Source organism: Dreissena polymorpha, chromosome 6 (assembly GCF_020536995.1).
Source record: "Dreissena polymorpha isolate Duluth1 chromosome 6, UMN_Dpol_1.0, whole genome shotgun sequence".
Classification (NCBI taxonomy): domain Eukaryota; kingdom Metazoa; phylum Mollusca; class Bivalvia; order Myida; family Dreissenidae; genus Dreissena; species Dreissena polymorpha.
Genome location: NC_068360.1, coordinates 16,013,287 through 16,025,183, shown reverse-complemented (window position 1 = coordinate 16,025,183; position 11,897 = coordinate 16,013,287). Strand labels below are relative to the sequence as shown.

The 11,897-nt window shown below is 38.0% G+C and overlaps 1 protein-coding gene across 1 annotated transcript in view; it reads left to right on the top strand.

Annotated features, from left to right (window-relative positions):
• The first annotated feature begins 43 nt into the window (after positions 1 to 43).
• The window catches only part of LOC127834336 (fibrillin-2-like), a 121,919-nt gene continuing 110,065 nt past the window's right edge, over positions 44 to 11,897 (top strand). The window contains exons 1-7 of the mRNA XM_052360082.1: positions 44 to 149; positions 1,537 to 1,632; positions 5,393 to 5,512; positions 7,110 to 7,223; positions 8,323 to 8,439; positions 8,985 to 9,098; positions 11,454 to 11,570. Coding sequence (XP_052216042.1) covers positions 44 to 149; positions 1,537 to 1,632; positions 5,393 to 5,512; positions 7,110 to 7,223; positions 8,323 to 8,439; positions 8,985 to 9,098; positions 11,454 to 11,570 — 784 coding nt within the window. The remainder of the gene's footprint in view (positions 150 to 1,536; positions 1,633 to 5,392; positions 5,513 to 7,109; positions 7,224 to 8,322; positions 8,440 to 8,984; positions 9,099 to 11,453; positions 11,571 to 11,897) is intronic.

Here is an 11,897-nt window from a genome sequence, read left to right as displayed (position 1 = left end):
GTATGAATCTATAAAAATCTGTGATCCAGATATCAATGAATGCATGGGAACGCAGCCGCGATGTTTCAATGGAGCCACGTGCCGAAACACGGACGGTGGATTCACGTGCAACTGTGCAAACGGTTGGCAAGGGCCGCTGTGTTCTATAGGTACGTAAGTTGAATCAATTGTGCTGAAAGCATGTGTCATATTTAAACACTGAATCGCGGTTGAGTCTTTTTCTGGAAGAATCCAGTTGTTGAATTGCATTGAGCAAGATCATTAAATAACTGGCGTATTGTTAGAAGGAGTTTGGAAATTGTGGGTAGAACTTGTGGATTGATGAAGAAATTGATGATTGTAGGTAGAACCTTAAGATCAGGAAATAACTCGTTGATTTTGGGTAGAACGTAGTGATTTTGGGAAGAACGTGGTGATTTTGGGTAGAACGTGGTGATTTGGTTTAGAACTTGGGGATTTAGGGAAGAATTTGGATATTGTGTGTGGGACCTTTGGATTGGTTGTTAGCACTGGGATGGGGCGGAACTCAAAACAATTTAATCGAAAGACGAGCATCAATGCCATGGCAGGACGAGGAAGAGTTTACTGTAATTAGTTAATATTGATAGTATAAACGATTTAAATTTGGTACCTGTATAAAATATTTGATTGTTTTCGTTGGTACAAGACGAAATATAATTTGCTAGATTGTTATGCTAATAAACTATTAATTTTGTTATCGTTGTATGTACCTATTTGTGTTACTACTGTTGTTTTTTTCTCTTCAATACCTACAGACGAACAGACGAAAAGAGTCAAATTTTTCTTAGATGCAAGTTGCACTTGTGCTTTCTGTTATGATAGCTGAGTAGTTCCTTTAATGTCAGTGCCTGATGTCATCTATATACCGTTTACTTATGATGTTTTTTAGCGCATTTAGTGTACGTCCAAATGCAAGCCCTTTTTAAGATACTGCTCATTCTTCCATATACGTATGTAACCACCTGCCACTTTGGATAATGATTCTAACTCATAGACTCGTAACAAGCATGTGGCAGTATATTTATTTCCATTTATAAATCAAAATAGTTATAATAATCAAGATAGGAGTGAAAGGAGACGTCTGAATACATGCTACTCACGACCCTTCTGTTTGTTAATGACTAGTGGGTTTAGTTCTGATAGTTATCATGAACTGATTCCAATTTGAAGATATTATACTAATAAGATTTCTATTTAAACCTCCAAATACGTTCTATGAAAGTTGACCAACGAATTTCTTCCGTTTGGAACAAACCAATACATCACTAACCGCAACTTTTAATGTACAGGTTACACTATACTAAGTTTCTAAGCATAGTAACACGTATATCAGCGCATGCGAATGCGAACCGTAGGTGAATGTGCTTTCAACTCACGCAAATTATGTCCGACCTAGCCCAAACGTATTTCCGCTTTCTTGGAATATATAACGTAGCAAATTTTGCTTGAACATGCTGATACAAAACGTACTTTGGGCTTTGAATCTTAATCGTTTCACGCTCCCACTGTTTGTAGACATCGACGAGTGCTCAGAGATAAAACCTTCACCCTGCCTTAATGGCGGCAGCTGTACAAACATCCTGGCGTCCTACTTCTGCACGTGCGCATCAGGTTGGACGGGAGCGCAGTGTCAAACCGGTAGGCATATGCATTGAATCTCGCATTGGAAAATGGGGATTTCATGCATTTGCGAAAAGTGTCGACCCAGATAAGCCTGTGCAGTCCGCAGAAGCTTATGGGGGCGACACGTTCCGCCTGGACTAGGTTTTTGTTTCGGGGAGACTTTCTTTAAACGAAAAATTCAATAACAGCGGAAAGTGTCGTTCCAGAATAGCCTGTGTTGACTGAGCAGGCCAATTTGTTACGAAACTTTACGCAGACGCATAAAGCCAAGTTCTATCAGAGTGGAGTTCATTTTTGTCTTATACTTATGACATTATTAATGAAATATGACCGCAATCGGATGGAATTTTGAGTATTTTGACATTCGGTCGCTGGTTCTAATTCAATAAAAAACGATGTATATAAACAAACATTATTATAACGACTCAAATGTATGAATATTTACTGGAATACATCTCGCATTACGAAACTGTATAAAGCGACTGAAACCACAGTCTTCTTCAAAATACAATTGTCTTACCGACACGGTAATTGTTGTTTAATAAATTTGCAATATTCCGGTTTAGCAATTGATAAATATTCTTCTTCTCGCTATTTTGCTGCCAGTCATTACTCTGGATCTGCAGACGAATTGTTTCATAAATCAATCTATTTTACGGAGGATTCCGGAGATAGTCGATGTATCACAATTGACCATCCATCTATTTTACGGAGGATTCCGGAGATAGTCGATGTATCACAATTGACCATCCATCTTTTTTACGGAGGATTCCGGAGATAGTCGATGTATCACAATTGACCATCCACGCACGTTTTTGACAACAATTCATTCTATACTTGAAGATATTGATGAGTGCGCAACCGGATACTGTTTGAACGGCGCAACGTGCACGAATACACCCGGAAGTGCCAGCTGCATGTGCTCGCAGTATTGGAATGGTACCTACTGCGAAACGGGTATGTATTAAGTTTAAACCTGTTCTTTGGTTCGACAACAGTGGAAGTCTTTGGGATTATAAGAGGGTTCGGGTTCTTGCTATTGATGACATCCTGGTAACCAATACTCTCTGTACTCTCTGTCGTTTATGAATGATAGGATCATATGATGCTAATGCCCCCCCCCCCGCCCCACAACCATGAACATTTAAAGGGGCCTTTTCACATTTTTGTTATTGACAAAACTAAAAGAAAATTGTTTCAGATTTGCAAATTTTCGTTGTAGTTATGATATTTGCAAGGAAACACTTATACTGAACATTAACCATGCTCTTAAATATCCATTATATGCATAATTTGACGAGTTAAAAACCTGAAAATTATAAAGCGTTACAAACGCGAAATGATTAAATAATTTGGAGAGTTATGTTGTTATCGTTATATCTTGTGACAGTACGAGGATTGGTTATATTAAGTATAACAGACATCATATACTACATCAGCACTGATGGACGAGTGGTCTAAGCGCTTAACTTTTACTCCAAGGGTCAGAGGTTCGAGCCCCGACGTAAATTACTTGTTTTGTTGTTCATGTTTTTTTTAAATTTTATTCTTGTTTTAAAATAGAGCTTTTTAGGTCCGATGTTTACGTCGATCAACATTCAACACCATATATTAGTACGTAACAGCCACCCAAATTAGGTTTTAATATTATTTTAGTTAAAGGTATTGCTATGCATATTTTGAACTTGGATTTCATTCGATACAGCTAAGATGCTACATGTTAAGATTGGCAAACGCACGTATTAAAAACCATACTCTTTCAACATATGCATTACTTTATGCAACATTATGTTCCGAAAATTAAACTGAAAGGATAATTGAAAAAGAAACACATTTGGATAACTAAAAATATCGAGTGCACCTACAATTTACCATTTTAATTGGATTTAGCTAACATTAAGTAATATAAAGTGTTTTTTAATTAGTTTTAGTTTATATACTTATATACAGTTTTTCATATACCAGGTAAGTCTGATTGCATCTAAAACTTTGAACTCTTATATAAATTCATTAGTTCGTCTCTTTGAAAACCAACAAAAGCAACAACATTTGGATGTTTTTAATAGGACATCTCCGGGATTCGGGTTAAAACTTGAACTTTCGGTCAAAATTCGCCAATACTATTTAGAACACTGATTTACTCCATTGACAGATATCAACGAATGCACCACCATGACAAACCCCTGCCAGAATAGCGGCCAGTGTAGAAACAGGCACAGTGGCTATGACTGCGTATGTCCGCCCCAGTGGTCGGGATCGCGTTGTGAAAATGGTAAGGACCAGTTCAATTCCTGTTCTCCATAATTAAATAAGAGCCTGTATTTCTGGAAAAAGTGAGCTTAATGATGAGCGTAAAGTAAAATCCGAGATTAGCCTGTGCTGCCCACACGGGATAATTGGGGGCGACACTTTTCACTTTTATGGCATTGATCGTTTAAAGACAATATATTCCTCGCGAAAATCCATTTAAGGCGGAAGCATTCTTCCCTGATTACCCTGTGCGAACTGAATATGCATATCGGGGACAGTTCGTTACGCATCTCTTTACGCACATGCATTAAGCTCCCTTTTCCAGGAATGAGTCTTATATCAACTTTACAAACCGTTTCCCAATGACATCGTAGTGACAAAATTTGGAAACAAAATCAGTGAAATCGGTACAATGAAGCGTTGAATGAAGATTGTATTCCATTGGAACCAAATACTTTTTAAAGCAAGAATCGAGATTTTCGAAAAGGATTAGAGTTTTAATGATAATTCCGATGTCAGAATGATACCACAAAACTGGAAACAAAGTTTAATATCCATGTTTGATTTATGCATAAATGTTTAAAGCAATTCGATGCTAAATCGTAATAGAATTTTATGTTGTTGCTGTGTGTCACTTCGATAAGTTTTTATTTATTTATTAAATTTTTTTTTTTTGGGGGGGGGGGGGGGGGGAGGGGGTATTGGGTGATGATTCGAACGTACGTTAAAACAACTTATTTAGGCTCATATTAAACACAGATAACAAATATTGCTAGAACGGAGAAAACATCCCTTAAAACGTGTGTTGTATTTATAGATGTAGACGAATGCTCGACCGTAATCAACCCTTGTAAAAACCAAGCTACGTGCAGCAACACGATTGGTGGATTCAAATGCCTTTGTCGCCCTGGTTACACAGGGTCTTTATGTGAAACTGGTAAGTTATCAAAATGGACCTTTTACTTGTGTTCAAACTTCGAAAATGATAAATTGTGTATCGCACAAACAGTGTGACAATAGTTTTTCTAATCAAATTTCTACCATATTCTGGAAAAAACTTTATGTATTCAATGCACATATTTCAGATGAATTATGTGATGGCCGTTTCAAATTTTAATAAAGGGAAAACAAGCATGTCAACGTTCACAGACAGGCTAGGTCACATGCAAATATGTATTTTGGCTTTCTTTCATAGTGCTAAAAGAATATTGAAAACAAAAAAATCAAAATGTATTAAACTTACGTTGACACCTCGATCCAAATGGGTTTTAAGGTTGACAAGAATTAGGGTAATTACAAATTTTACTCATTCTATTACAGTATAAGAATTGTTCCTTCGTCCATAAAGGTTAAACTAACCAAAATTCGATGACATTCCGTCACCATAAGGCCGTTCTAAAATTAAGTGAAAACCCCTCGATTTCCGAAAGGCGAAATACACAATCAAATCTGTTGGTAAGAACAATCTTAGCAATGTTGTGTTGCTTTCACCTTACAGATGATGACATATGTAGGACACAGACGCCCTGTAAGAACAGCGGCACGTGCACCAATAGCGGGGGAGGCTCATACTACTGCACGTGCGCTCAAGGATACACCGGCACCAATTGCGAAACCGGTATCGTAACTTCATTTAGTACTATTCGTTTCGGAATAAAGAATATAACAAAACTGCAGGAAATGTATTCACCATAAAAGTTGTTGTTACTAACAGCTAGTATTAGACAATACATGACAGTAAGCAAATATTCTTCACTTTGCAGACGATAGGTTATTTTTACGTTTGATAGGCATTGGTAATGTCATCTCAAATAAGATATTTCATAGCAGGTTCTTCAAAATATAAACCATACATCGGATATCGAGGATTGAGTTCTAAATTATGTATATGAAATTCAAATAAATAAAAAATAGTTTAAGTAGGTATATAAGGTCTGTGCTCTATTGGCAGATAAAGAAAATGTATTGTTACACGTCCTAAGAATATTTTATTTTAAATCTTGGTTTACGAATTAATTAGTTTATGAAAAATGGATTTAGTTTATTTACTAATAAATCGCCCTATTGGTGCAAAAAGGTACCATGTGCCATTATATTTTAATTACACATGGTAACTTTTTGCACCAATGGGCCGAAATATTATAATATTAACCCATTCATGCCTAGCGTCCTGAAAAAAGGACATTGCAAACAGCGTAGACCCAGATGGGCGTCACATCTGGGTCTACGCTGTTTGCTTAAAGAAATTGTAGTAAGTAATATTCTAAATATAGAAATAAATATACTAGACATCCCTAATTTTGGAAATAAATTGATCCAATTTACAAGGATGGGAGAGTCCACTGGGCATAAATGGGTTAAATTATAATATCACGCTATCATTTGTGTACAAGTTATAACATTGGTGTTTGTTGTAAATGCGGATAACCCTATGCATTTGAGTCCCCCTGCCGGGAACCCATTATAAATGCATGTCCGCTAAGTATCATCCTAGATTAGCCTGTGTAGTCCACACAGGCTAATCTTGGACGACCCTTTACGCACACGCATTATACCCGGTTTTCCATAAGCGCGGTTGATATGGTTTTGAGTATGGCGACTCCAGTTTTAATCATGGTATGTTAATGGTCGTGTGTGTCTATTTTCCTGTATTGTATGGGTAGCTGACCACGTTCCGTAAGTTAAGTAATATTATGGGCATTTTTCACCGTTGAATTGAGCTGAAATGAGTTTACATGTCAAAAGAGTTAGTTAAAATGTGAATAATGACCAATTATCTGCAACTCATCTTGCTACCAGTTATTTATTTTAACTGTATTTTATAAACGATATTTTACATGACTCACCCAGTCCTCTAAGCCGAAATGATCCGTAAAACAAAATTGTGTCTTTGTGTCGTATGAACGAATCTGCACTAAAACTAAATTTAGGTTCATATCGAACATGCATGATCAGTTGTCAAACGAATGTACGGTTGATATTCAAATGCATTATTTTTCTTTCCGGGAGATTGTTTTAGTATGTTTCTGCTGCATAAACAAATATAAGTGTATATGAAGTGAAAACACCAAATACAAACAACGGGTGCGATAGACACCTATAAACTGTAAGATGCCCATAATATCACTTTAAGTAAAAGAAAAGAAGATGGTTTCAAAATAAACATGAAAAAAGTTATTTAATTTTCATTCTACCAATATTGTATCGGCTGGCAGATATTAACGAATGCGAGACCGGTGCGTGTCAGCACAATGCCACGTGCGTCAACTTACCGGGATCCTTTGTCTGCTCGTGCCCTGCCGAGTGGACCGGAACAATGTGTGAAACAGGTATGTTCTACATTCGTTTAACATTTGAAATAAATTAAATTTGAAAACTGTCCGGCAATACGGACGATCCTATCAAGGATTAAATATTAAAATTTTGGTCACGGATGCCATCTTTCTTTTAATTCTTTTCTTTAAAGCCGCGTTCTGCAACACTGGGCTTAACTCATTTGCGCGAAGTGTCGTCCCAGATTAGTCTGCTTAGTCCGCACAGGATATTCAGTGACGCTTATTTGAATTTTTCGTTTAAAATGAGTGTATTATCAACGAAGATAAAAACAGACGGAGAGTGGCGTACGTGATTAGCCTGTGCGGACAACATAGGATACTCTATCTGAGACGATCGTACGCAAACGAGGCTTATTATGCTCTCAGAATACCAAAGTTTCAAGTTACCCTTAGATATTAAATAAGCAACCGTTATCTAGTAATCAGTAGTATTTGTGTGTATTATCATGCGTGATTATCAATGAATCCAGGTATTTTTTAATCAACGCAAGAAACAAAATATTCGACGACATTGAACTCTATTATTTTACATGTTAACGATGACGTAGTTTTTTACTGTTAGTTTGTATTATTATTTTTGAATTAAACTATTGAAATCAATGTATATAAGCTCGATTGCATCGAATGCCTGTTGCTTATTGAGACGCAATCGCGCCCTTCTCTTGGATAGAAACAATCCTTTATGTCTTTTGAGAGATGTAAAATAAAAACGCTCCCGATGTGGGAATGTTACCAGCGACCCCCTGGTCGCTATGCGGACACCATACCCACTACGCCATTACGCAATTACGCAGATACGCCGATACGCCACTACGCCACTATGCAACTACGCCCTATTTAACCCATTAATGCCTAGCGTCTAGAAAAAAGGCCTTGGAAAACAGCGTACACCCAGATGAGACGCCGCATGATGCGGTATCTCATCTGGGTCTGCGCTGTTTGCCTAAAATATTTCTGTAAGAAAAATTCTAAATATAGAAATAAATATATTTGACATCCCTAATTTTTTTAATAAATTGATCCAATTTAGAAGGATGGGAGAGTCCACTAGGCATAAATGCGTTAATCGGACTATTTAACATTCCGTTTTCAGATGTGAATGAATGCAAGGATCTCTCCTTGTGTCAATACGGCGGTACGTGTACAAATACAAACGGAGGGTACACGTGTGTATGTACCAGCGGCTTTAGGGGGAAAAACTGCAACTTGGGTAAGCTGCCATAAATGTAAATGTTTATGTAAACCCCGCTCCGAATTTTCTAACTGAATTTTATGATTATATATAAATGTGTACATTAATGATATCGCTTTATGTTATATATTCAATGGAATCTTATACATTTAATTACAAGCAAGAAAATAGATTTATAATTGTGTGTTATTTTATGACAAGCAGTCATAATTTAATTACGACTGCATTGTTGTTTAAAGACAGCAAATAATCTATATACTACGTTTTAAAATTTTAGAGGCATGAATGGTCTTTTGACTGAAATCGAAAAAACCTAAAATAGGAAAACGCAATCAACTAAATTATTATAATAATATGAATTTATAACTGCCAAATTTTAAACATATATAAAATCATTAATCATTTGTTATCATACTTTATATAAACACAAAAAAATCGGTTAATATTCGAAGATTTGATAGCTTAATATCAAACATTCACTGCGTGCTTAAATATTATAAAAGTAACGCTTAGTATGACTGCATAAACAGTACAACCTAACGCATGAATAAATAATTTTCTAGATGTTCCGGAGTGTTCTCTCGGATACTGCAAAAACGGTGCAGAATGTACGGATTTTCTTGGAGGATACTACTGCTTATGCATCGGTGACTGGACCGGCGATAACTGTTCCGTCGGTAAGTTGTAAGGTCGCCGTGGCGTAGTGGACATGATGTCCGTCCAGCGACCGGGATGTCACGGGTCCCATCTCGACTGTGTGAGCTGTCTTAAAATGTTCCTCCAAAACACCAAGTACTGGTTCTACCCAAGAAACAGACTCGAGATCACAATATATGTGCCACGTTCTGGGAAAACTGGGTTTAATGTATATGCGTAAAGTGACATCCCAGATTAGCATGTGCAGTCCGCAAAGGCTTATCAGGGACGGCACTTGCCGCCTAAACTTGATTTTTGGTTAGAAGTTACTGTCTTTAAACGGACAATTCCCTAAAGAGGATATTGTCGTCCCTGATTGGATTGTTCGCACTGCAGAGGACAATCTGGGACGACACTGTAGGCAAATTTATTAAGCCCTTATTCCCAGAACGAGGATCATAGTTATATAGATATAGAGCTTGATTGTTGGTGACCACAACGGACAGGTGGTATTTTGGTCCGGTTACATTCAACACTCACCATGCGCACCAGTATGTTTGGTTGTTGGTGACCACCACGGACTGGTGGTATTTGGTCCGGTTACCTTCAACACTCACCATGCGCACAGTTATGTTTGGTTGTTGGTGACCACAACGGACAGGTGGTATTTTGGTCCGGTTACATTCAACACTCACCATGCGCACAAGTATGTTTGGTTGTTGGTGACCACAACGGACTGGTGGTATTTGGTCCGGTTACATTCAACACTTACCATGCGCACAAGTATGTTTGGTTGGTGGTGACCACAACGAACAGGTTGTATTTGGTTCGGTTCCTTTCAACACTCACCATGCGCACAAGTATGTTTGGTTGTTGATGACAACAACGGACATGTGGTATTTGGTCCGGTTACATTCAACATTCACCATGAGCACACGTATGTGTGGTTGTTGGTGACCACAACGAACAGGTGGGTTTTGGTCCGGTTACATTCAACACTCACCATGAGCACAAGTATGTTTGGTTGTTGGTGACCACAACGGACAGGTGGGATTTGGTCGGTTACATTCAACACTCACTATGAGCACAAGTATGTTTGGTTGTTGGTGACCACAACGGACAGGTGGGATTTGGTCCGGTTACATTCAACACTCATCATGAGCACAAGTATGTTTGGTTGTTGGTGACCACAACGGACAAGTGGGATTTGGTCCGGTTACTATTGGCACACATCCTCTATTCCACAGGTCAACATCATCATTATTTTTTTTTTTAATTCTTAAGCTGAAGCTTAAAAATCCTCTCAACTAATGTTAGCCTGTAAAGTTAATTTAGCAGTTGTGTTAGAACACAAACCCTCCGTGTCCTCACTTAATAAAGGCTCGGCGTAGGAAGACCCCATGAACGTCGATCTATATACGCACAGAATACTGTCCATCAGCAAAATATATTAACTCAGTCGATAAATGCATGCGGTGCGGCATTATTTTATTAACGATTTGTAATGTGTCAATACTAAAAGTATGGCGATGACAAATGTTCATTGCTTTATACCACAGGCACTCGGCATTAGTTTCTCCCCTCCCCCCCCCCCCCACACACACCCAGCTGCTACCCGACTCCCAAAACTCCCATATGCTATATTGTATAACGAATGGACAATTTTGAGTTTTTTTGAGGGTAGCAAATGTCGGAGGGGGGGGGGGGGGCGAAGGGGTAGAAGTAGAGGCGGGTGTCGGGGCGGTAGCAACTTGTGCTTTAAACACGAGCAACTGTATACAATGTTAATTATGTCTTCGTGAAAAGCTAAGTCACGAGGATTTTTTATCGCGCACACATTCAAAATGTATGCGTGTATATGTGTGTCTTATTTTATGACACGTTGCCATAGTTTATTAAACTTATGAACCGTCTGGTTTTCTTCATACAGAAATCGCGAGGTGTCCCGATTGTCAGAATAACGGCACATGCGTGAACAATAATGACGTTTACTCCTGTCAATGTCCGCCTGGATGGGTAGGGAACCTCTGTGAATCAGGTGGGCTATTATTTAGTGCTTTGCAGTAATTTGAGCCTCGTGTTGGAAAAGAGGGCTTTATGCATGCGCGTTAATTATCATCCCAGATAAGCCTGTGGAATCTGCACAGCCCATGCTGGGTAATCTGGAATGGCACTTTGCGCGCATGCGTTAAGCGTACTCTTCAAATACCCAGGCTCATTTATTTTGTGAAGTTCACGCTTTTGGTGGTTTTCAAACAACAGTATTTTTAACATGCTCATTACTGCTTATAGTTCATATTTTAAAGTCATCCCTTTTAACTAAGACATAATTTTGGCAAATAAGATCGTATTTACATTATCTAATGCATTAGCGGTACAAATTGGTACGTTTGTAGACGTGGACGAATGCACCACTGGCGCCCCCTGCATGTTTGGAGGGACGTGCAGGAACACCGTGGGCTCATTCATGTGTCAGTGTCCGACAGGGCGTCTAGGGAAGACTTGCGAAACGGGTGTGTATTATTAAGATGTTAATTTAAATGCATGCGGAACGATGTTGAGAGCACTTAAATAAGCATCATTGCGTAACTTTAGTTTAATCGTTATGGCGTTTCTGATAAAACATCATTTTTAAAATGTGTTATATCTTTGTATCGTACACACATTGTAATTCATAATAATAGGACTTCTAAGAGCATTGACTGCAATATATAAAAATTCATTTCGAGGTCACTGAAACTGTATTGACTGTTTAGACGAACATATAAGACTACAGCAGGTCTAATTATTTTCTATTCTTGTTTAAAAGTGTGTTAAAATATATTTATAAAAATAGTTAG